The sequence below is a fragment of the Onychostoma macrolepis genome, chromosome 02, assembly GCF_012432095.1.
Source record: "Onychostoma macrolepis isolate SWU-2019 chromosome 02, ASM1243209v1, whole genome shotgun sequence".
NCBI classification, from domain to species: domain Eukaryota; kingdom Metazoa; phylum Chordata; class Actinopteri; order Cypriniformes; family Cyprinidae; genus Onychostoma; species Onychostoma macrolepis.
The window spans coordinates 14,168,972-14,196,253 of record NC_081156.1 but is presented as its reverse complement, the minus strand read 5'-3'; the positions used below and the strand labels follow the sequence as shown (position 1 = coordinate 14,196,253).

Sequence of the window (27,282 nt, the reverse complement as noted above, 5' to 3'; positions counted from 1 at the left end):
TGAATGCAGAGCGAGAAGAGTTTATTCAGCATGCTACAGGATAAAAGCACTACACCACACAGGGACCGTCAAGCACGAGCTTGGTAGAAAAAAGAACCTTTAATTGTGCCACTTCTATACTGGACTTTACATTCCTAAAGATGTAAAAACTCAATTCATGTAGAAAATGTACAGAACACCCTCCTCCCCTTTGTTTCCCAGGCCTAGACCACAAACAAAACGTCATTTTTCAGTAGAATCAGTGAACGATTCTCATACAACCACAATCAAGGACAATTAAGGATCATTTATATGAGTGATGTCAGCTGGAAAGTCTGATTTTTTTTTTTTTTCTCCATTGATAAAAATATTCCAGAGGTTGAATAAAACATTTGTACAATGCAGAATAAAGTAAGACTAAAGGCACATTTACTTTGGTCCCAACAGTCCCTACATTAATGTGACATCACAACATCAAACATGGTCAATCTGACACATGCAACTGCCGAGATCCATCAGCACATGCTCTGATTTTCATCTAAAAAAATGGGTAACAGAATTCACTGACGCAAAAGTGAATGAGAAATATCAAAGCAGGTACTATACGTCACACACTGCGCTCCCCACTGTCAGTGTTTTGTTTACCACAGGTTTCAATCACAAAAAGTACCTTGGGTGCCTGATCAAAGAAAAAAAAAAACACTACAGCCCAAAATAAAACAAATGCACAAGATAATTTACAACTTGGAGTATGTTCCATCAAATTCAGTTACTCGTGTTCAGATTCAATTCAATAGATCATAAAAAAATGAGCTTTTGCCTTTGAATCAAAGCAAGCCGACTAGCTTTCAAAGCTTGAATTGAATTGGTTTTGAAAAATGACAAGGTGAGGCCACATTGAGCAAGAGTGAAAACTATCACTTTCAAAACCCATCAAAACAACAAAGCAAGGTTACGTTTTCTGTATCATCACACGTAATGTGCCTAAACCTCTATAATGTGTAACAACGGGAGCAAAGGGATGATGCTATTTTGCTAAGTAAGGCACATTTTTGTCAATCCATCCTAAAACAGAGTAACAGCTGGCCATACACAAACAATAGTAGGAGCAGATACAGAGCGAGTGTTCCTTTAAGGGCCATTCTCATTGAAGTTCTTGATATGATGTTAAGGAATGACTGGTAAAAATGAATTCGACTTGAGGCTCCTGGGGGAGAGAGAGGAAAGATGGCATAGCACCAGGGGATCCTCAGATGGTGGACTTTGAGAAGGAGACTCTCAGGCGGTGGCCACGGCCCATGTCGTAGTTGTGAAGGTCAATGAGTGCCTGAATCGCCTCCTCCACCGTGGACATCTGCAGCAGAGCCATTTTGCGATCTCTAGAAATAATAATAAAAAGTAAGTGACGGTCATACCGAGGATCGTGAACATAGACAAAAATGACTAAGAAACAGAATCCAGTGGGTTCTTACTGGAAAAACTTGAACGCTTTCACTGTACCGCCGGAATTTGAGAAGAGTAGTCGTAAATCCTCCTCTGTCACATTCTCACTGGAGGGGAAACAAGCAGTTATTAGCATTTCCTCAGAGTAAATGGTAAAATGTTATCATGATGCATGAACCAATAAAAAAGGAAAACAAATTTTCCTTGGTAGCCGCATTTTAATCTCAGACTTGAACTGAAAGACACTGCCAGGGAAAAAACTGACAATTAATTTAAAAAGATGGTCAGCAGTTGGTCCAAGATTTATGATCCCAGAACAAGACACAACATGTATTAATAAAATGGCAAAACATACAGAAAAATCACCACTAGCATTCATTATGACTGATGTTCTCCTGCATACTCACGGTATGTTAGAGAGATGGAGAGTTGCTGAGGGGGGGAAGATGTTCTGGAAGTTCTTGGACCCAGGCTTCTTGAAGCGATGCAGAGGAGAACTGGTGAAGTCCTTGGTCAGGCCCTGATCATCTAAACCCTCCCTGGGCAGCTGTACTGTCTGGTGCTTGGAGAGGGTCACACGAATGATCTTGCCATACATCTTCTGCCCGTTCAGATGGCTCATGGCTAGATAATAAAGACAGAGAGTTCTTTCTCTTTCATTAGCCTGTGTTTTACTCACCCTCGAGGCATCCTAGGTGTATACTTTCTTCTTTCAGACAAATCCAATCGGAGTTATATGAAAAATTGTAGTGACTATTCCAAGCGTTATCATTGCAGTGGGTGGGTGTTTCTGCTGAACAGTCCAAAAGACGTCAAATAAAGCGTGCGCGCATCCGTAATAAAACGTGCCTCAAGCGGCTCAGGGTTGTGAATAAAGGCCTCCTGTAACGAATCCATGCATTTTTGTAAGAAAAATATCCATATTTCAAACGTAATAAACACTTCTCTCTCACTTCATCTAACTGTCATAACGGAAGTCGTTCAGGCGGATGACGTAGGACATCGGTGTTGCGTAACGAACGCGGAGAGAGAACAAAACAAAACGCCAGTCACAAACTAGAAGTACAAAGGATTTGTAAAGAAAAATGTCGGAGGATTTTGATATAAGCCAAGGGGAGACTGGTTTTCCTTTGCTAAAGTAAGGAAACTTTGCTTCTTTTGCTCCTGTAAACAAACTCGCGAGATATCTCAGAGGATATCTCAGCATATCTCAGAGGCGCGCGCGTGACGCATACGTCCTTCGTCATCCGCTCGGAACGGCTTCTGCGTACGACAGATAGATGAAGTTAGAGAAAAGTGTTTATTACATTTGAAATATGGATATTTTTCTTACAAAAAATCATGAATTCGCTACAGGCCTTTATTCATGCCCCGGAGCCATGTGAGGCACGTTTTATTATGGATGCGTGCACTTTATTTGACGTCTTTTGGACTGTTCAACAGAAACACCCACCCACTGCAATGATAACACTTGGAATAGCCGCGACAATTTTTCATATAACTCCGATTGGAGTTGTCTGAAAGAAGAAAGTATACACCTAGGATGCCTCGAGGGTGAGTAAAACACAGGCTATTTTTTTGGGTGAACTAACCCTTTAATTCGATATAAAAACGGTACATGTTAATCACAAAAAGGACAGCTTGTCAGCTTACCTAACTGAGCTTGGTTTCCATCAGACATCTGGATTAGAGCACTGTCCTTCTTATTGTAAAGGATCTTCACGCGCTGCACGTCACCGTAGACACCTTCGGTTAAGCAAGAGGCAGATGGAAGAGGGAGGGAAGGAGGAGGAGGAGAGGAGTGAACCAGGAAGGACAAGTTAGTGCTTCAGAAGCTCCGGTTCTGACATGAAAGGTGAAGATGATGGTACAAATCTTCCAAATTATCTACACCAAAGAGTCCAAAACAGTGTTTCTAACAGACACAACTTATTTGATACGCCCTCCAAAAACAAGCTCATGTGATATGGCAAAGTTAAAATCAAAAGCCTACATGCAAAATAATCAACCATGCATTAATATAAGCTGTACATGAAGAGAGACAGATAGAGCAAGATAGAGACAGAGGCTTCGAAAGCCAAGGAAAAACAAAACAAAAATAAACTATTTCATTTGAAATTTGGCATAGAACTAAACAAATTAAATTGGAAAACTAAGAAACTGTTGTTACACTAGTGCCAGATTAATAACTAACCCTTAAAATGGTAAATGAAAGAGAAAATAAAACAACTGAAATTAAATTAACAATAGATAAACAAAAAAGAGGTAGATTGCTAACAATAACATACCGAAGAGGGTAAACAGACTTTGGGGCGTAACCATCTTTAGAAGGAGAGAAGAGCAAGCAGCGTAAGACAGGAAGAGAGAAGAGTCGAGGTAGAGCGGAGATGAACAGATCATCCATAACGGAGGGTGGTTTCCCGTAGAATGGTGAGGTGGTCATGGAGCATGGGTCAAGGCAGTTAATTGGGGCAAGTCGGTCCGAGGAGGAACATTTGTTTTGGTTCAGGCACAAAGCATGAATGGGTGGAGGGCGGGGAGACAGGATTGCAGGAGAGAAAGGGCCAACCAATCACAGAGGAGTCAGGAGAGGAGAGAAGAGGGAAGAGGAGGGGTTGGAAGCAGCGTGGGATAAAAGAAAAAAAAAAGAAAAAAAAAAAAGAACAAAATAAGTTGGAAGGGGGGACAAAAATAATATACAGGTCAGTACATAGGAAATGCAGGAGTTTGGTCAGAAAATGGCAGGGTTCTCTTTTTTCTTTTGCTTCCCCCGACTATGTTTAACAGAGCCAAACGTAGTCACCCGAGACCGAGCGTGGGCAGGGCACATTTACTCAAGACTAACTGCAGCACAGAAACGCTGTGAGAAGGACAAAGCATGCAGAGCGCGTGGAAGGATTCGGTATGAGAAAGCGTTAAGGGAAAAAATAACAAACAAACAAAACATCAGCCTATAGCTGTAAAGGGGCGGGGCCATGCAGCGGGTAGGCATGAAAACCACCTTGCAGTGTTATGGCATCAATAGAGAGCACGTCATGTCGAAAACTTCACAAACCCACAAGTGTTTGGGAAAACAAAAACCATGATGGGGAAATTACTGGGACACTTCAAAAAGACAGAGAAATCAAAGTGAGAGAGAGTGTGAGAGAAATGAGAGAGGCGGGTGGGGCTACCATGTTTCATACCAACTTTGAATAGCTTAGAGAGAGGCAGTGGAGCATCAGGAGAGGAAGAGAGAGATACAGCTTAGAGAGAAAAGACAGTTAGATATTACTTCCAGACAGAGCGCTTGTGAAAAGGTGCGAGGAAAGAGAGAGAGCCAGAGAGAGGGGAGAGGGGGAGAGATAAAGAGAGAGGAGAGACAGTGATCAAAATTTGCACAGAGGAGAGACTGCAGAGAGACCCTCCATTTTGACGAAAACCTTACTGAGAATGCTTTCAGTATATTTCTGTAAGTATAATTGTCACAATAGAGAACAAAGAGCTACATGTTTTAATTCATTACTAGTCACTATCAATTCACTACTAACTGCAAATATACTGAAATAACATTGAACATAATATATGAAATACACTGAGGATGGAAATGAGACACAGGTCAACCTTGAAGTCATGTCAAGACAAGTCACCTACTCAGTGTTCATTGTGTGTGATTGAATGCATCATTCTCAATCTAATGCACATTAGAAAAGTGACTGAAATGACTTTGAAATCAACTTCAAAACATTTAGCAAAAGAGCAAAGTTAACATGGGAATGTGATTACAAGGTTTTGGGCATGAAGGAAGCTCTGATGATGTAGGCTATTTAGTAGGGCTGGGTTTTTTTCATAAAGTGTACTGTGACAAACACACACCGGGTTCACCCAAAAAATTGCCATCATTTACTCAAGTCTCATGTTGTTTTTGTTTCAGATTAAATTTAGACTTTTATTCACATATAAACATTGACCACCACACATAGAGCTCATCAAATATGGTAAACACAGAAGCTCAACCATGCCGGCTTGACAAGTAAGAACCAATGAGGTTTGTTCTGGCACATGAAGCAAGCAAGGTTGAGTTTTTATGTGTAGGTAAGCTGACTAAAGATTGAAAAAAAATAAAAAGGCCTAAATGAAATTTGTTAATCATCTGGAGTTCACTCCAAGAATTTTGAAATCTGAACAAAAAAAAACCTAGACATCACACACCTGCTGACTTTGTCAGTGGTTACAGGAAAACATTGGGCACCATACACTAAATGACTGCCCATCATACACTATGTGGTTTCTGTGAAATCTGACTGCCTAAAATCAGCACATTGGTTCTGACTTTCCACAACTAGTGTTGGAGCTTCCAGGCTATAAATTGGGTCAAAAAAAAAAAAAGTTGTCTAGTATTTTCCAGGTAAACTAATGTTAATTTCGTTAACGAAGACTATGACGAAAATTTTCGTTGACAAGCTTTTTTCCCATGACTAAGATGAGATGAAGACGAGATGATAATAAGGTCAATAAACGATAACTATATCAACATGCAATTTCATTGGCGAAATAAGACGAGACTAAAATGTATTCAAAAAAAAAATTGTGGTCAAAAAAGGAGACAAAATGTTATTGCAGACTGCTCTACACGCCTCTACTATGCGAGCTTTTTTCATGTGTGCGGTTGCCAAATATCAAGAGTTCAAATCCCCGAATCAGAGCTTCGCTGTTACATGAATACACTTTCTGCCCGGTGGCAACCATGCGCATGCACACGCTCCTCATTGCAGAAGTGCCGCAGATGATGATCTGAAAACACCGACAAACAAGCTGGAGTTTAGTTAAATGAAAGCGTCACTCAGCCGGTCTGTCTTCTGTCATGAGATCTCTACTATATTGTTTGCGATTGTGATTGCTGAATAAATGCACTAACTCAACCACTTTTGTTTTAACAGAGAAATAGGCTATTGCCATTTGGAATTAGTAGAATAACTAGGAATTTCACTGTTATAATATTTTCGTTTGTTTTACCAGTTTTCATAATGTAGACAGAGAGATTGCATAAGTCTTTAGTAGGGATGGGTATCGTTTACATTTTATCAATACTTATAACGATACCGCTTATCGATACCGGTACTAATTGATACTGTTTGGTGCAAAAAGATATGTGAAAAGTTGTTGAACATTTCAAGTTATTTTATTACTGCTGAACTTTAGCAACTGTATTAAAGTTCTTCAGTCAGGAGCAGGGAGTTATTTTTCTCTTTGTGTTTTATTTTATTAACATTAAAGGAATAGTTCACCCATAAATGAAAATTGTGTCATCATTTACTCACTCTCAAGTTGTTTTAAACCTGAATGAGTTTCTTTCTTCTGTTAAACATAAAGGTTATTTTGAAGAATGTGGGAAACCAAACAGTTGCTGGTCCCCAGTGACTTCCATATATATATATTTTTATTCCTACTATCAAAGCAAGTGGGGACCAGCAACTGTTTGGTTACCCACATTCTTCAAAATATCTTCTTTTGTGTTCAGCACAAGAATAAAAATTAATACAGGTTTGTTACAACATGACAGTGAGTAAATAAAGAATTTTATTTTTTGGGTGAACTATCCCTTTAATGACAATCGGCACGGCAGCATGTTTAGTTCTGTCCCTTGAAGACCAGTCCTGCACGGATCCATTTCTCTCTCAACTGTTTACTTTCACTTTAGAAATAGATGTGTTTATATGCAGGTTTTTTTTTAATTATTATTATTTATTTTTTTTATGTGTGTATATGTTTATATGTGTTTTTGACAGTATTAGCGCAATCAGACGATAACTAAGTAATCATGTGCTGTTTGACTGGCCTTTTAGTGTACACACGCTTCAGTGTACGCGCTCTGAATAAGCGCATGTCAGAACAGCATGCAAATTAAATGTTAAACCGGCAAGGCTTTAAAGCACACGCAAATAATGTACTTTTGTGATTGCGAATAAGTGCAGTGTCTTGTGAGTGTAACTGTACCGCTGAATTAACATTTGATGTGAATGTGTCGCGCAAATTGCAGTTGGAGCTGGACCCGGGAGACATAGTAAATACAGCGCATTGCTTGAGGTAGATGTTGTGCTTTGTTAGTAAAATGTTTCATTATATTACTAGTGTTGCCTCCTTTGTTCACTATTATACTACTGCATATATTGCATCTGACACTGGTGTGGCTTAATTTTGTAACGTGAGCCCAGACTTTCGAACATGAGCATGGGTCTCACATGCACGTCTAACAAACGTCAACCACATCATTCATTCGTTCTCGGCATGGTCAGACAACCGTGCTGAGCCGTGCTGGTAGAGTGCGTGTGCGTCAGTGTTAATTTCGTTGACAAATTATTTTCGTAATTTTCATAATTTTCGTCAACAAAATTTTTTTCCACTGTCGACAACGAGACGATAACGACCAAAAACTCTATTTGAATGACAAAAATTATGATGTAAATTTATTGATATTTACATCAACGAATAAAAACGAAACGAAAATGTTAGGGAGGGACGATTTGGGAAGAGATTCATTCAGAACAAATCTGCTGCATAGGAGGTTAGATGCGAACATATGAACCGGCCGGACATAAGCTAAAATACACTTGCTGCACAGCACATAAAACGTAAAAAAATGTCAATATGTGGGAGTAAGAGAAGAGCAGGCATATGGATAAATCTGATGACGCAAGAGAGAACTCAATTCGGTCTGGTTTTCTGAGCGCAGACACTGAAGCATACACACACAGAATGCGCATCTCACAGCGCATGAGTACTCTTTCACGTCGCATGAACGGAGAAATACACAAAATAATGTCGAAATGTCCGTTTTGACGAGTATTCACGTAAACAGTTGATTATGCCTTAAGTGAACATAAACAGTCGGGAGAACGTGTATGAGTACATTGCAATCCATGATCCATTGCATCCGGTTTTAAAGGGACAGCAGCCTAATTTAATCACTATTGGCCCGAGTCATTGATGTTAATCAAGCAACAAAAGAAAGACAGAAAATCGCTCACTGCTCTTAACTGAATCACTTTAGTAGCCCTAAAGATTAATCTAAATTTATTTATAGAAATAAATATGTCTGCTTGAAAGAATGAAGAATATGGTAAACAAGTAAGGGATAATCAATGGCGAGCTGTGCATTAAACAATTTGATTGCACGACGTGGAGGCGAAGAACCACCCGACGCACAGCGGTTATAAAGTGGTTTTATTTAATTTTAACAAAGGCATGTTGTGTGTCATGATAAAACCTTAATATCAAACCTATATAATGAGTTTAGAAATTTAAGAGAAATGCTTAATAAATGCACTGTAACTAAACCCATTAGATTTTAACCGACTAAATTTACTGTAGATTTAGTTGACTAAAACTAAAAACAATTCAGATGACTAAAATATGACTAAAACTAAATGGCATTTTAGTCAAAAGACTGTAACTAAAACTGAATCCACATTTGCTGTCAAAATTAACACTGGTGTGTATGACGTTGCCACTCTGGATCTGTCACTTGTCTGTTGCCTGGCCGCAAGTTTCTCCGTAGCTTGCTAAGCGCGCTATTGTGAGCAATGTAAACACAAATTAGTAATAAAATCTAAAGAAATTTCTGATCATCCTCCATAATGCCTGGCTCACACTACAGGATTTTTTTGCCCGATTTAGCCCCGATTTCCCCCTCCCGAGAATCGGGTTCGGATATTGTCGAGTCTTGTCGAGCACCTCGATCGGTCCCGATGTTCGGCGCGGATTATCTGGTAATGTGAGGCGTTCACCGATAGAACTTTGCACCTCCCGATCTTCTAGCACACAAATCGGGGCCATCCCGATCATATCAAACATGTCTGATATTTAGGATTTAAATCGGGATGATGACGGCTATATGATTACGTCAGCACTTATAACAGGCAATGCTAGACCGCAAAACAGCTGATGTATGGCTCCATTGAATAGTGGAGATGGAGGAAACTGCTTCTTGAAGTTTTGTAGTAACACGATTGTCTGTATAATATGTCGAACACGTATCACAACCGATAAGGACAAAGAGAAGCGCTGGGGTGAAATTGCCTCAGTTTTTAACATACCAGGTGAGAGAAAGCTGCTAGTACGCTAGCTATTATGTAAACATTGCTGACGAGCTGCTGCGTGAGATCACGTGAGGCGCTCCCTCTGGCACGATAATCTTAATAATATCTTGTAGTGTGTGATGCGCCACGAATTTCAAATTTTGTAGTGTGTGCATGTTTAAGATTTGAGGGAAAATAATCTGCAAAGATTCTCCTTATGTGTGTGCTGCAAACAGATTTCATAATCGGTTAGGATTTTAAAACTCCTGTAGTGTGAGCCCGGCTTAACGCCGTGGCTATTTACACCTCATATCATATGTAAACACTTGTGTTACCACGGCAACGACTGACGCATTTGAATTGCATTCCAAAGAGATCCGTTATCAGCCCCGCAGTGGAAAACGAAACCCTAACCGTACCGGCCAGCTCGGATCGGCACGGAATGGAACTGTTATGCAAAGAGAAGCGTTCAACACGATGGTGGAAAAGCGGCTTAATGACAATACATGATTTATCTGAGTTCGTCTAATTATAAATTGTATTGTAATAAAGTACATAATAATGCAATGCTAATTGACACAGCCTTTATCACTGCTTAGCAGGGCTCCAGACAAACAAATTGAGTAAGGAGCCATTGGCTCCCATAAAAAAAAACTTAGGCGCCAAATAATTTTTTTTAGGTGCCACAGAATAAACATTTTATTATCTTTTTTTTTTTTTTTTTTTTACATTTGAACATTTCAATCATACTGCCATGTGTTATGTCTCATCTTTTCTTGACTTTATCAGCATTTTAAACCATCTTGTAGATGACCTAGGAACTAAATGTCTTTTCCAACTTGAGATATACAGTCACAAAGAATTTCTCATTACACAGAATCTGTACCAATATCATGGACCATAAGCATCACTTGTCCACTGAGTGTAGTTTGGGCTCCTCTTCAATGCATCCTATAAATGTTGATGTCTTTCACACATTCAGTCTGTTTTCTTAATTAGTAACATGCAATTTTATAGGAGGAGCTGAATCATGTAGACAACAGGTTAAGTAAAAATATTAATATGCAATAGTGCATTAATATAGCAAAATGCTTTATAGTTATTTTTCTAGCTGACTGATGAGTTTATGGATGCCGAATGGTTATTCTGATGTAAACGTATTAACACGTTGCAATGTTTGCAAGCTTTACACTTTTTCCGCAGTTTGAAACACTGAATGAGCTTTTATTTGAGGCATTTCAGTAAGCTGTAGCTACTGTAGGCTTTCTTATAAAATAGCCTACCTTTTGATGTTAATTCATGTTCATTATGTACTATAGTAGCAAAGAGAAATATGGGTTCACTTGCCGCTTGAACTGCTTTTCTGCACTTTTACTTGCACGTCTCCGTCATTTCGATCTCTCTCGCACTGCACAACTGAGCTGCGTTTAACAGAGATAAGGGCTGTTTGAAAGTCTTTTTTTCCACTAAAACTTTGATTCGCATCGTCTGTTCAATACGTAAACATAAAAGATGTGACTGCAAAACCATCAGGAAAAAAGGCATTACATATGCAAATTTTTAAGTCATAACATGTAAATATATAGTTGCCAATGGCAACCTCAGCAAAAACTTCACTCGCAAATTAATATTTTTGGTCGCAGATGCGACCGTTTTAGTCGCAGTATGGAGCCCTGCTTAGAATACTATGAAATATTGCGTGTGTTATTCTGTTTAAGAAGCCACATCATCTCACAGAAGGATTTATTTCAAACACTCGACTGACGTTAATAAGTGACTGAGTTATTAAATGTTGTATTTTCGCGTGTTTTCAGATGGAGCAGCATTTACTACACAGAGCCGTAGTTCACTGAGAAGCTATGCAAACAGCTTTCATAATCGCAGAACAATATCTTCGAATTCATTATCGTGCAATTATATCGTCTGCGATTAAGAACGGGATTTTGCGTAGCTTGTCAGTGAACTTCGGCTCTGTATAGTAAATGCTGCTCCATCTGAAAGCAGGTGATGGAGCTTTACTATTAATCACAGAACCGGCTTTAATGACAAGATGCGCGTGACTATCGCATTCGATTAATCGTGCAGCCCTATTCAGAAGACTTGCATTATACGGCTGTGTGGACTTTCAATGGATGGACAAAAATAAAGAGAGAATAATTAAAATGTCTTCATTTGTGTGCTTTTTTAGTTTTAGGATGAGTAAACGATGACAGAATGTCCATTTCTTGGTGAACTAATGCTTTTATTTTCACACTTGTATATTATGTAATATTTTGAGCCATTACAGCTTAAAGTAGGGGTGGGCGATATGGAAAAAATATCATATCACGATTTTGTTTAGAAATATCACAATTCACAATTTTATCACGATTCTTTGTCATGTTGGTTTTACTACTTTGCAAGTTATCTGAGCATTACAGCCAAATTAATTTCCCTATTATAAAAACAAAGCCTTTCAAGGTAACAAAAAAAAGAAAGAAAAAAAAGATATTTAGGCCAAAGTGGGTGAAGATAAAAATCTTTGTCATTATTTTATCTTTCTTATTAAAATAATAATAACAAAGATAGACATTACAAATACACATAAAATACAAATAAAACAAACAGTGCTTTATTTGCAGATACAATAGGTGTATTTAGTGTGAATGAAGAAATATAATAATAAAACACTATATAGACTGATTCCTAAAGCAACTGTATTAAAGTTTTTCAGTCAAGAGTAGTAAGTGATTTTTCTCTTTGCGTTTTGTTGTTTTATTAACGTTAAAGGAATAGTTCACCCAAAAATAACAATTCTGTCATCTGTCTGTCAATTCTGTCAATGTGTTTTATTTTTATACCATCATTTACTCAAAGTTGTTTTAAACCTGAGTGAGTTTCTTTCTTCTGCTGAACATAAATGCTATTTTGAAGAACGTGGAAAACCAAACAGTTGCTGGTCCACAGTGAATTACACATGATTTTTTTCCTACTATAAAAGTCAATGTGGACGAGCAACTGTTTGGTTAACCACATTCTTCAAAATATCTTCTTTTGTGTTAAGCACAAGAAAGAAATTAATACAGGTTTGGGACAACATGTGAGTGAGTAAATAATGACAGAAATTAAATTTTAGGGTGAACTATCCCTTTAATGACAGTCGGCTGTCCCTTTAAGACCTGAACGCATCTAATATACAGGCACGCATTTGTTTCTTTAATCTGTTTACTTTAATTTTAGACATAACCAACTATATGTAAAGTCTATATGTAAACCTTTTGACAGTATTAGCGCAAGAGATAACTTAGTTCAGTAACCAGGCGCTGTTAGACAGGCTTTTTAGCGTGCGTGCTTCTGGTGTATGCGCTCAGAAAAAGCGCACGTCAGACCAGTGCGTGAACGAAACATTTAACCCGGCAAGGCTTGTATGCAAATAATGTACTTTTGCGATCGTGAATAAGTGCAGTGTCCTGTCAGAGTAACTCTACTGCTGTATGTCGTGTTGTACAGTATATAGAGACGGACACGTCAGAACTGTAATTGATGGAATGTGCGCTGTAGCACGATACTACAATATTTCTTCAAAAGCAGATCGTGGAGACATTTTTATAGTCCACAAACAAAAATCGTCATATCGAACACCCCCAGCTTAAAGCAAATATAATGCAATTGCAAGCTTTGAAATGACGTATAAATTTAAATAATGAAAGCACATATGTGACCCTGGACCACAAAACCAGTCTTAAGTCGCTGGGGTATATTTGTTGCAATAGCCAAAAATACACTGTATGGGTCAAAATTATAGATTTTTCTTTTATGCCAAAAATCATTAGGACATTAAGTAAAGATCATGTTCCATGAAGATATTTTGTAAATTTCCTACTGTAAATATAACAAAACTTAATTTTTGATTAGTAATATGCATTGCTAAGAACTTCATTTGGACAACTTTAAAGGCGATTTTCTCAATATTTTGATTGTTTTGCACCCTCAGATATTCAAATTGTCGTATCTCTGTCAAATATTGTCATACCTTAAACCATTCATCAATGGAAAGCTTATTTATTCAGATTTCAGATTATCTCAGTTTCGAAAAATTGACCCTTATGACTGGTTTTGTGGTCCAGGGTCACATATGCGGGGCAACTGTTGAGGTTTAAATATTTTTACTAAAAACAGGCATGTATTAAAATGCTCTTCTGATTTTAAAAACGTTCTTGCAATTGATGATAAAGATTCATTTTAAAATTTTGTTTTTATACAGCTCTAGTATTTATTGAAAAATTTGAAAAGGCTTATGACATCACCAAGAATCCTTCTTTATGTTGTACTATCACAACACAACACCATTTCATGCATGTTAACACTGCTCTGCTGCTAAATGTCGTGAAGGTTATGTTAAGGCCCCTCAAACTCAAAAATGATCTTTAACAGATGAGGACTGAACATATAAAACCTGAGACATACAGTGTACTGGTGACCTGATTGACATAATGAAAAGACTGTGAAGAGAGAGCAGGGATATGTGTGTGTGTGTGTGTGTGTGTGTGTGTGTGTGTGTGTGTGTGTGTACTGACCTCCTCGTTGAGGTTGCTGACCAGGAGCACTCCTCCAGGTCCCGAATGTCCAGACAACGCCACCCTCCCTGCTGCTGCTGCCGCTGCCGCTGCTGCACTCAGAGGGCTGATGGCCCCTAAAGAGAGAAGAGGAGAGAGGAAGGACCATGTCAGGTCACACAGCCCAGAAGAGCCTACAGCTCAGCATATCAGGTGGATCTGCCCTGTGGCCATGCATTCTACCTGTCTGCACCCACCACACCAAGCACATCCAGTTACGCAGCCAACACCACACACCTCGGGCAAACCCACATCCCAGAGTCAATATCTGCCGCTAGGCAGATCGCTATCTGAACCGATTTCATACAGACTGGCGCTCTAGAGCAATATCCGAACCAAATTGCTTTTTGGGCCCTCTCTGCTCGCTGTAGTTAGCCGCTCAATAGGCCACTCTGCTTTAGCTAAAGGGAACTCGTGTTTGGCAGTTTGGATTGCCAGTCTGTCTGAAATACGGGTCCCTAATTAGTGTGCGTGTCAATCTATTACGTCAGGCCCATAATGCAGAATGGAAGGGCTTATTGTTGCAGCTTCAGATTTATGCTTTGACAAATAGCGACACTGTTTATGAATCCTGCATGTCAAGTCAGGACAAATGGTTGGGGTGGTTTCAACATGAAAGCCCTGCCAATTCTGACAGCACTGGAAAAGTCCCTGTCCTTCAGAAGGAAGAGCGCATTCAAGTAGGGTTAGAAAATCAAAAGGAAAAAGGAAAGTAAATGGAAGCATAGGTACCTAGAGAAGATGGAAACCCTCCACCACTAGAGTAGGAAGTTACCATTCCAGAGGGAGTACCTAAGGAGAACGTGTACAGTCAAAGTCTTACGGGATCAAACACAGACTGGGGGCCGTGGAAGCGGCAAAAACGTAAAGCAACGTGTTTGAATGGCACATCAATTAGACGGGATTGCATTTCAGGCACCATTTACCCATTTTCCACTAAGAACTAGAAAACTCTCATGAATCACAATAGAGGGGAAGCATTCACACCTCTACCCTGCTCTGAAACTGAAGCTATGCAGACAGGAGATGATGATGCATGTCAGAGAATGACAGGGAAGATGGGTCTTAAAGGTGTGATTGAGCAACGTCTGCGTTTGAGGCACACGTGAGAGCGTTTTCTAACTTACCGAGCAGGGAGGTGGAATCTTTGCTGAGAGTGGCGGCCACAGACGGGTCCACGGGCGGTTGACCGTCTCCTGCGGGCAGCTCGGGCCGGGTGTAATCCCGGCTTTTGTCGTTGTTGTATTTTACGTTCAGGTTGACCAGCTTGGAGAAGTCGATGCGCAAAGTGCAGCAGGAGTTGTATATGTTCTGGCCATCCAAGGACTTTAATGAAATGAAGTGAAAAAGAGAGACGGAGGATGAGAGCAAGACATTTGTTATTCTATGACATGGGTGAATAAGGATAAGAATAATTACAGCCAGCGCATAATGTAGGGCCCTGGCTCAAAGTAATAAAAACGCTCCTCTACAAGTAATGACAACTGCAGTCATTTCATCACATAAATGAAAGAAAGGTACTAAACCAACATTTGACTGGATCATAATTTGCCTGTGGCCATAACCATCACATTAAAAATCTCATAACAGTGCTTTGGCACATCATTACACATTTATAGAGTTTGCGGTGGTTTCAGTCCTCCTCTTCGTTCACTCACCAGTTTGGCCTGCTGGGCATTTACTGGGTCACTGAACTGCAGAAGAGCCTGGAACTGATTATTTTTGGTAAATGTGATTATCTTCATGACGGTCCCAAACTTGGAGAAGATCTAAGAGAGATCAGTGCAAAGTCCTGTTAATTCAGAGGCATGAGAGTGTAAAAATACATTTGGCTGTTTTTTTTAAACTGCAGTTTATTCCAGATGGAAGCTTGCTGTGGCCAGTGACCTGTTGGAGGACGTCCAGGGTGACTGGGTAGAACATGTTGTCGATGATTATTCGCAGTACTGGGCTGGGGGCAGGCGTTAACACACTCTCGCCAGCCGCCGAGCTTGGAGAGCCACCCTCCTGGACTGCGGACACCGCCTGTAGCACAGCCTGAGCTCGCTTTGGAAGGAAAGCAAGGGAACCGATTAGGACTAGAACTACACTAATGACACACTTCCGTTGCTGATATAATTTTACTTCTGAAAAATTTAAACAAGAAGGAGTGCATATTCTAACCTGGTTGAGCGCACTGTCAGTCTTGAGCTCTTTGTGGTTGGAGTACTGAATGAACACTGGGACATTACGCACTTGAGGTGTAACAGCTGTGTAGTAGTTCACCATGGTAACAGCTGCTTCCTCTGTTCCTAGTTCCAAAAATGCCTAATTGAGGGAAAGTGTTCAAAATGAAGAAAGAGGCTCTTTTTCCAAATGAATGAGTAAAAACGGTGTTCACCCAATTTGAAAAACAGCTTTAACAAGACATTTTAAACACTAAATTGAAATTCAGAAGATCTCTCTCTTTGCTATCACAAAAGGAGCTTGGTTGAACGTTCCTTACCACCATCCCCCATCACATACCTGATTTTTGCCTTTAAGCATCAGGATATTAGTGACCTTTCCAAAGGGCAAACCCAGGGCGATGACCTCAGTCTCGGAAACCTCATTGGGGAGTTTCCGGATATGAATGACTCTGGATGGTGGGCTGTCCATGCTGTCCTCCACCCTCAGTTTCTTACTGTCACTTCCATTAGCTGTCAAATAATTCAGAAATACACCTGAACTTCAAAAGTTGTTTTTTTATGGTTTATATGATATTTAATTTAACAAATTGGACCAACTATATATTATTTGCCAGTAACTGGGGAAATGATCATCAATAAAGATGTACAGTGTTTGAATTTTCCATATTTTGTTAATATTTCGTGAATAAGCAAAAATGACTTGGTGTCCTTTCACATTGAATGTGATTTTGCATTCTGCTAGCACTTGTTTTACAAAATGCTTTATGTATGTGTGTCAAATGATTTTGGCCAATTTGCTGTCCCTTGATGTTTTTCAGCATCTCACACCATGAGCATTAGGGCTGCACGATTTGGGGGAGAAATCTAATTGCGATTTTTCTGGTTAAAATTGTGATTTGCAATTTAAAATGCGATTTTTAAAACAAATTAACAAAAAATTTAAATATGACAATTGGATAAAGAAACAATGATAAGATAAGAACAACAATCATTTTATTTTACTAGAAAACTGCAGGGTTACTTGTTAACATGCAAAATCTCTGACAGTAATGTCTTAATTTTTATCAAGGGGTATGTAAAATCAAAAAGAGTCAATGTCTTTAATATGAAATATGAGCCTTTTGTGCATCCACAGTGGGGGGAAAAACATCTCCTGTACACTTCTATACACTGGAGAAAAACATGGATTATCATATGTTCACTTAACATTTCTTTAGAGAGAAGTATTATTTTTCCTGTTTATGCCCAAAATAGGACTAAGTGTGCTTTACTGAGCCCTAAACATATATAATCTCGGTTTCATTCATACTGAATACCAGAGGGTGCCCTCTCACAGAAACTCTAAATATGCATCACAGATGTAATAGAGCTCAAAATGCTCCAGGAAATCCCTAATAGGACAAAGGTATCCAGCTATCGCTGTGATTGAATAAAAAGGAAACAGAAACACTTGAACTGATCTTGGGTATTTTTGGGCCGTTGTATGCTTGAATCTGATTGGCTGACGAACGTTCTAAGGTGTGCAATTATTTTCAAGGAAAAGCACAGCGAACCTAGTTCCAGGCAGGTCTTACATGATCATATCACTTCGCCAAATTATTTGAGTTATTTCAAAGGTCATTACAGCAAAAGAACCAAAACCCACAACGACACTGGCCAAATAAATAAATATAGTAAACGACAGATCATTACGCCACAAAATTACAATTTATTATGGTACGGAAAGCACATACTCTATCTCTCCCGCTCTCTCTCCCTCACAGACGCACATACAGTTTGCACACACATTAACATGAGCACTAATGTTGTTAGCGCTACTCTGACGATTTTATCAGTAACATAGTTGAACAACTTAAAAACTACATGACTTCTCACAAGCGAGGGAACAACAACGCCACTGTTCGTGAAGAGAATGAACTTAAAGTTTCATTATAACGAGAGACATTGCTGCCAAACACTATTGAGAGACACGGACTCACAGAGGTAATGCTAATTAATCTCTTTCTCTCTCATAACTTAGGCCTAGTTATTAACTGTATTAACTGCATTAGTCTGCTATCAATGGCTCAAGCCTCTGTTACTAGGTTTAAAATTACCTTTTGGAATTAGCAAGGGAGGCGATGGATGAGATGCGAAAGAAATAATCCTACTCACAATAGTGATTTAAGTAGAAAAACCGGAAATTTATCATCTGATCGATGTCTTGATGTGTGGCAACCGTAGTATAAGCGAAATAATTGACTCTGGGCCGCTGAATTATTAGAAAAATAATGCACACCCGAGGTGTAACGGCCACGACGCGCATTATTTTTCTAATAATTCAATGCCCCTTCGTCAATTATTCATATATATATATATACAGGGCCTAAAATTAACACCAAGCGCCAAATGAGAGTAGAAATCGGCGTTGGCAGAAACATGTAACAGTGTCAGTCGCCAGTTGGCGGGTACAACTTTTTTACGAAATATTACAATGCAATGTAGTGAAAACAACAGCCAGTTTTTAAAGAGATTCAACTGTTTCTGACATAAGCAAATAAAACAATCTTTTGCAAAGAGAAGATCATCATGATGCTGTTCTGTCATAAGCAACAAGAGCGAATCAAATAATAAGATCCAAACGGGCTGATAAGGTCAGAGCAGTGTGATGGCCAGCTTGTCCCTAGACACGGTTCTAATAACTTTTACCTGAGAAGATATTGCTGCTTCATTTCGGAAGATTATCTTTTCCAGGTATGTGGTGACACATACCTGGGGTTTCGCCGCCTAAACGGTGCAGTGAAATATAGTTTGAAAGGCTGCGCGTTCAGCTGAGCCTACACCGAGCCGCTTTATACAGCGCACCAGTAGCGCTTCAACACACACAATTGTGTCAAAATGTGCGTTTTTGGCAAGTTATCTCGTAAATGCAGTCTTAAGTAAGTTATAAAGTCTTAAATGATGGTAAAGAGTTTGGAGAAAATCGGATGTGACAGATCTGCGTCATGTGCATCAGGTTTTAAAGAGACAGCGCTGATTTTAAAGTGAAACCTGCTGAAGTCTGTCATTGATGTAAATCAAAGAACAAAAGAAAAAGAGAAACCATTGGACTGTTATAGAGGCCGATTAACTTTTGTAGCTTGAATAGTCTAAAGATAATCTGTATAGTTTATGCATATACAATTTATAGTTTATGTGAAGATTGTTTTAAAATCACTTAAATTAAATGTTGTTATACAGTGGGTACGGAAAGTATTCAGACCGCCTTAAATTTTTCACTCTTTGTTATATTGCAGCCATTTGCTAAAATCATTTAAGTTCATTTTTTTCCCCTCATTAATGTACACACAGCACCCCATATTGACAGAAAAACACAGAATTGTTGACATTTTGCAGATTTATTAAAAAGAAAACTGAAATATCACATGGTCCTAAGTATTCAGACCCTTTGCTCAGTATTTAGTAGAAGCACCCTTTTGATCTAATACAGCCAGTCTTTTTGGGAAAGATGCAACAAGTTTTTCACACCTGGATTTGGGGATCCTCTGCCATTCCTCCTTGCAGATCCTCTCCAGTTCTGTCAGGTTGGATGGTAAACGTTGGTGGACAGCCATTTTAGGTCTCTCCAGAGATGCTCAATTGGGTTTAAGTCAGGGCTCTGGCTGGGCCATTCAAGAACAGTCACGGAGTTGTTGTGAAGCCACTCCTTCATTATTTTAGCTGTGTGCTTAGGGTCATTGTCTTGTTGGAAGGTAAACCTTGGCCCAGTCTGAGGTCCTGAGCACTCTGGAGAAGGTTTTCGTCCAGGATATCCCTGTACTTGGCCGCATTCATCTTTCCCTCGATTGCAACCAGTCGTCCTGTCCCTGCAGCTGAAAAACACCCCACAGCATGATGCTGCCACCACCATGCTTCACTGTTGGGACTGTATTGGACAGGTGATGAGCAGTGCCTGGTTTTCTCCACACATACCGCTTAGAATTAAGGCCAAAGTTCTATCTTGGTCTCATCAGACCAGAGAATCTTATTCAGGTGTTTTTAGCAAACTCCATGCGGGCTTTCATGTGTCTTGCACTGAGGAGAGGCTTCCGGGCCACTCTGCCATAAAGCCCCGACTGGTGGAGGGCTGCAGTGATGGTTGACTTTCTACAACTTTCTCCCATCTCCCGACTGCATCTCTGGAGCTCAGCCACAGTGATCTTTGGGTTCTTCTTTACCTCTCTCACCAAGGCTCTTCTCCCCGATAGCTCAGTTTGGCGGACGGCCAGCTCTAGGAAGGGTTCTGGTCGTCCCAAACGCCTTCCATTTAAGGATTATGGAGGCCACTGTGCTCTTAGGAACCTTAAGTGCAGCAGAAATTTTTTTGTAACCTTGGCCAGATCTGTGCCTTGCCACAATTCTGTCTCTGAGCTCTTCAGGCAGTTCCTTTGACCTCATGATTCTCATTTGCTCTGACATGCACTGTGAGCTGTAAGGTCTTATATAGACAGGTGTGTGGCTTTCCTAATCAAGTCCAATCAGTATAATCAAACACAGCTGGACTCAAATGAAGGTGTAGAACCATCTCAAGGATGATCAGAAGAAATGGACAGCACCTGAGTTAAATATATGAGTGTCACAGCAAAGGGTCTGAATACTTAGGACCATGTGATATTTCAGTTTTTTCAGATTTTTCTGTCAATATGGGGTGCTGTGTGTACATTAATGAGGAAAAAAAAAGAACTTAAATGATTTTAGCAAATGGCTGCAATATAACAAAGAGTGAAACATTTAAGGGGGTCTGAATACTTTCCGTACCCACTGTATATTTCAGAGCCTATTAAATGTTACAAATAATGGCTTTCAATTATACTGTAATGTTGAATGGCTATAATTAATAGGGAAAATTGAGGGAAAATGCATTTAATAGAGACACCAGTAGCAGGACAAATTAAAAACATTGTAAATGTGTTTAGTCATTGTAGTAGTAATAAATGCCTGGAGCAGCACTTAATAGACAGATGAATCGCCTGTGATTATGGACGCAATATTGCATAGCTTGTCAGTGAACTACAGCGATGTATTAAATGCCTCTCCATCTGAAAGCACGTGAAGGACATTTACTACTAATCACAGAGCCAGCTTTACTGACAAGATGCGAATGACAATTGCATGCGATTAATTGCACAGCCCTAATATGTGTGTGTGTATATATATACACATATATATACACACATATTCCACATTCACTATGTTGATTTTACTAAAGAATAAATCCCGAACAGTCGAAGATTTGATGCTTCGACAGGATGAGCCTGATTTGACTACCAATCTCAGAGTCAAATATTCGCAGAGGTGTTATGAAACGAGAATCATGCCATTTTGGCTACACGGGGGTGCTCAATGTCTGATTTCAACTATTTTCTCCCAATAAGTTAATATGCAGCTTATTATGATAATGCTGTAAATAAGAATGTGAAAAGAAAGAAGCTTTTATTAAATATTTTTTACATGCGTGAAGACTCAAATTGACAAATTGGATTTTTTCAATCAGGTAGGGTACAAAATGTAAAAAATTTCAGCCGGTTCTAATTTGATTTTTGGATGCTGTGAACATAGGCACCGAAAATTTTGAGATATTATCTATTCACTATCATATTGGAGAAACAGATCTGGTAAACTATCCAAAGCATATCTTTGTTTGCACTCTAGAGAAAATGAAAAGGTTTATTTTTGTCCAGTGCAAGCTTGCGAATCCTCTCATTATAAACAAAACTTTAAATCGCACGAAGACAAGGGACAGCTTTTAGTGATTTTAAATGGAGTCCTCTTTGTGTGCTTTCTAGGCAATATATAATCCATTCAGAATTTTTTACTTGTATTTTTCGGCCACATACATGCTGCAAAGTTTCAGGAATGACATGCGACATTTATGCGGGATTCAAACTCAAAGAGCAATGGACGGGACAAAAATATGTGTGAAAATTTACGTGCATTAAAGCTAGAGTACACTTTCTAAAGCATCCTCACTATTTAATTCTGGAACCGAGCCTGGATAAAACTAGCTGTGTTTGAGCAGTTTTCACAGCAGCTCATCTTTATGTGATCACATGGAGTTTTACGTGGCAGTAGGCTATGCTTCAAAGCCGGCAAAATTAGCGGGATTTGTTCATTTCCTCTGTGAAAATCGTTATACACTTAAGAGTAAATGCACACGGGCTTCATCGAATACTTCTTGCATCTGTTGAGTTCATCTTATGTGTGGATTATTTGGTTTTATTTGGTGCAAATCTTGGGTTTCATCAGCTCTGATAAGTAATAAGCAACATGATATGTGGCCAGCCAATGTTAACTATCTATTAATGTTTTAAAACATAAAACATTATTTACCCCGTTTGCATCTGCAAGGCGTCTGTTACACATTTTCCCTGGGTGTTAAGTTCAGTATTTATGGCTGTCGAATGTAATGTATTTTGCCCCCCTCCCCCAAACATATGATTCGACTATCAGTCAAATATCAGCAAGATTCAACAATTCTGATTCGACTATGTATATCCTTTGTCAGAGACACCCCTAAATGTAATTATACAGAATGGATTTAGATTAGATAAAATGTGCGTTAATAGACAGACAGTTCCTGTCCTTGATTATGATTGGATGAGCCACATTTGAAACTGTAACAAAATGCTCTTTAAACACTCCTGTAATAAGGTCACAGGTGTGTATTACTGTGCCACTACATCTGAGTGTTGCTGTGTTGATAAATGTTTTCTGAAGAACTACATTTGTTGGCAGACAAATTATTATTTATCATCAATAAATCTTTATATTTTTGTTGCTGTGTGCATATTTTATGAAACCTTGCCAGGTACATACAACCATTTTATAAAAGCAATAAGCCCCATAAAGCCAAGGATTGTAGTGATTTAAGAGCAGCTTAGGGGGTTTAGCTGTTCTAAAATAGTTGTAAGGCACAGCTTCTAGGACTTATTGCTTTAAAATGGCACTTCATTCTAGACACTTATATGCAATAGGGGCATATAGAATTTTGTGAATGACAAAGTTCTCAAATCTCTGGCCTTTCTATGGAGTTTTCTTTTTTTGTGCTCATGTGGGCCTAGTTTTCGGTTATCAATTTCACACAAAAAAATCTATACTGATTGCCATCAATTTACAGTTTTATTCCTCCTCTTACCAGTGACTGAAGAGTTTGGACTGTTGTACAGACTGCCAGACAGCAATTCATCTGAGCTTCTCTAGAAAGACACAGATGTACACTGCAAATTCAGTAAATCATTCAAATGATTAAAATGCTGTATAAGTCATATTATAACTTTACATCATTCCATTATTCACATTCCACCAAAGTAATACGACCTGTGTGGATGCATGGTTAAGCTGTCAGACTTATTTCATATATTTTTATAAAATACCTTAACATTACATTAAGACAAGCAACCCCCAAAACCCACTTACCTTCACACCAACTGCAACATCACTTGCAATGCTGTAAAGAGAAAATGTAAAAATGCCGATAAATTCTGGGCTGTTTGTTTTGTTACACTGTCGAAATCACATACACATCGATGTCACGACTGAACAGAATGTCATTAACACTAATTTCTCAATTAACGTTGCAAATATTATAGTATTATAGTATAATAGTACAACAAGACAAAATGTAATATTAAGGAACCCTCAAGTGTGGACAGTATTGTCAGCAGTTTGCTATAAGTCTTAATAATGCTTGTGCAAAACTGAGTTGAAAAGCAAATTATGCATAATAACGTCATATTCATTAATGACAGATTAATATTCAGCTCGTGGATGGAATGAGTGGCCGTTACATTTCAAACAAAGGAAATCGGACGCGCCCGACGCGCAACAGTACCGTTAGCCGCGGAGCTACACTACATTACACGTCCCTGTTGTTCACATAATACGAAACAATTCACAGATTGATATTAAATTATTCAGAAGGCTGCAATTTGATATTCTGTATACACATCGCATCTATTTAGCGGTAAAACATGATCTGCGGAGCTCGCATGCGTTTGTTATTATTAGCCAACATTGGTTTATGCATCAACAGTCTGCGCGAGCGGCCTTGTCAGAATGCTTAAGATTGTGATTAAATTCGTTTCAGAATTAATTTTAGCTATTCTAAAAATTTGCAATTTTTTCTTTTATTCTTGAAACAACGCAGTCTTACCCGTCCATTGCAGGGAAAACGTTCTTCACGGTGTGATACCGATCGCAGGAGCAGAGGAGCCTTCAACACACACGCGTAACTATGCAAAATGGAGGAGCGTCTGTTATTCACGGAGCCACCCGAACACAGCCGAGACACAGCCGAACCGACGAGCATACTCAGAGCGATCTTGGTGACTGACTGATATTAAATGTTCATCAGAAACAACAAGAAAGAAAGAAATCGTTTTCTGCAGCATAGACAGCCGCATTATTATTATTATCAAGGACTTCCACCGTTATGGAAATCCTGCAAACAATACACGATTATTAAAAACTGCTTCAGTGCTTGGAAATATCATGGAAACAGGGGCAGCATCTGGGTATGCACGTACATATGGGTCTGGGCTGATTGGGGGCCCGCGGAGGGGGACCTTAATTAAAAGAGGGAATTGGTATTCTAATAATTTGTGGCCACAATATTGTGAGGGTTTGAAGTTGGTAAGTTGAAAAGAATGGATCACATCTTTATCACATCTAGCTTCAGTGACACCTGCACATTTTAATTATCTTTTATTGAAAGGGAAAGGCTATCAAAAGTATAGCCATTCTTTCCAGTGAGAATACACAAAGCCTTAAATTAAACACCAAAGACATTGTGGATGAATTTGCCAAAAGAAAGGCCAAGAGAATTAAATTAGCTAATTATAGTGGGTTTTTTTGTTTGTTTGTTTGTTTGTTTGTCTGTTTTTTTGTTTTTGTTTTTTACGTTCTTTTTGTCCTTTTGAGTTTTGGGCTGCTGTGCCAAGAGTGTGTTTGCATTGTATGGCAGCATTTTAGTGGCATAATATTTTCAGAATAAAGTCAATATTGTGAGATTAAAGTTGTGTTTTATTGCATGAATAAAGTTAATCATTGAGAAAATTCCACCTACTCCAACCATCTGTGCAGTTAACTGACTGATTTATGAAAATAATAAAACAATGTTGGCGAAGTTGTTGGCATTTCTTAGGTAAATGTTATGTTATGATTGTTATGAGTATTTACAAGCTGTTTCATTGACAATTGTCAAAATCGATTACATAAGACATTTGTGACCCTGGACCACAAAACCAGACAATATTTGGCCAAGATACAACTATTTGAAAATCTGGACTCTGGGGGTGCAAAAAAATTGAAATATTGAGAAAATCGCCTTTAAAGTTGTCCAAATTAATTCTTAGCAATGCATATTACTAATCAAAAATGACGTTTTGATATATTTACAGTAGTACATTTACAAAATATCTTCATGGAATATGATCTTTACTTAATATACTAATGATTTTTGGCATAAAAGAAAAATCTATCATTTTGACCCATACAATGTATTTTTGGCTATTGCTACAAATATACCCCAGCGACTTAAGACTGGTTTTGTGGTCCAGGGTCACATTTGTTTTATTAAATCGTTCAGATTTTTTTCAACATGTCTTCTGATATTCATTCATGTTTATTTTGTGCTGTAATTAGTAAATGAAAAGTAAAATCCTGCACACTATCAAATTTATTACAGGAACCAGCAACGTTTCGGTCTATTGACCATCATCAAGCATATGTATACTATTACAGACATGACATTTAAAAGCAGTCGCCACCAATGAATGTAATCGACACATGTGGACCAATCACCAACTCATACGTCATGACTAACAAGGACGCAAATACCCAATAAAAGACACCGTTCAATATTACCAGTAAACAATGTTCCATTATTTATAAACAAATATAATCATGTTTGTAATGTCACAATGTCAGACACAATTCATATCTAAACAAGGTTACAATATCATCTCTTCACTATCAAACAGACACTCAAAAATACAATACAATAAAAACACCCTACAACATTACATTAAATAATGCTTCATCATTTAATCCCAAGAGTGATAAGGTTTGCAAACTAGTAACTAGTAAAAAGAAGTGAAAAGATGATTGATTCACATGCCGCTTGAACTGAGGTGAATGATCTCACGCCACATTAAAGAGCGGAAAAACACATGTATTGTTTGTATTTCATGATAAAAATTGACAGAATTTAAAGGACACAATTTGTGCTATAAGTATCAAAACACTTATTTTGATTTGTGGGTGGCTGGCACGCAACAAATAATGGATAGACTTCAAAACATTAAATAGTTCCAAGCATTTATACTGTCAATAAAACATCTTGTGAATAGTAATGTAATGTGATTTACCTCAGAAAAGACAACAGTAAGGAGCGCTGGAGCCCACATTAACCTGTAACGTGTTTTTTTTTCTTTTGGGAGGTGGGGGGTACACATGTTGTTTAATATGGGATATGATTTCCATATCACTGAACACATGCCTATCACTGACCTACGGTCCACAGCAGTCCAGTCCGTGTACGATTTATTTGTTTTTGTATTCTGTCTATATTTTCAAGTTTATGTTAATATGCACTGAAGTCTTTGGATGCTGCATCACATCTTGCTGGATTTGCATCATGATTTTGAAGTGTTTAAATCAAGACAACAACACAAGAATCGTTCAGTTTCAGTTCTGAGTTTATTGCATTTCATTGAATATCATTTTGAACTCTTTGGAATTTATTTTGTTCATTACTTTGAATATTTGATTTTAATTATAAAGAGAGATGGGTAGATTACTTACAAATTGTAATCCGTTACCGATTACAAATTACATGACAAAAATTGTAGTCAGTAACGTAATCCATTACATTACACATTTTAGGTAATATAATCAGATTACTTTTGGATTACTTTTGACATAACTTGTTTATCACATTGATTTAAACAGGATAATCGTGTACCAATCGTGTACTTTAAACATTATATTACATCAAGGTTTCCCAAACTGGGGTTCGTAAGG

General features: G+C 38.5%; 1 protein-coding gene across 3 annotated transcripts; it reads right to left on the bottom strand.

Annotated features, from left to right (window-relative positions):
- ptbp2b (polypyrimidine tract binding protein 2b) lies at positions 1-24,540 on the bottom strand. Of its 3 annotated transcripts, none has more exons than XM_058749714.1 (15): positions 24,413-24,540; positions 23,677-23,707; positions 23,396-23,456; positions 16,580-16,752; positions 16,238-16,381; positions 15,962-16,120; positions 15,733-15,843; positions 15,202-15,400; positions 14,807-14,866; positions 14,036-14,151; positions 3,711-3,744; positions 3,076-3,168; positions 1,830-2,046; positions 1,452-1,529; positions 1-1,358 (listed from the first exon to the last, which is right to left on the bottom strand). In XM_058749714.1, the coding sequence occupies exons 1-15, from the start codon at positions 24,418-24,420 to the stop codon at positions 1,229-1,231; spliced, it is 1,614 nt and encodes a 537-aa protein (XP_058605697.1). In that variant the 5' UTR covers positions 24,421-24,540; the 3' UTR covers positions 1-1,228. The 3 variants fall into 3 exon arrangements, with proteins under 3 accessions (XP_058605697.1, XP_058605709.1, XP_058605703.1); XM_058749726.1 differs by having other exon boundaries at positions 23,396-23,477; positions 24,413-24,439; XM_058749720.1 differs by lacking the exon at positions 14,807-14,866.
- Positions 24,541-27,282: the final 2,742 nt, after the last annotated feature.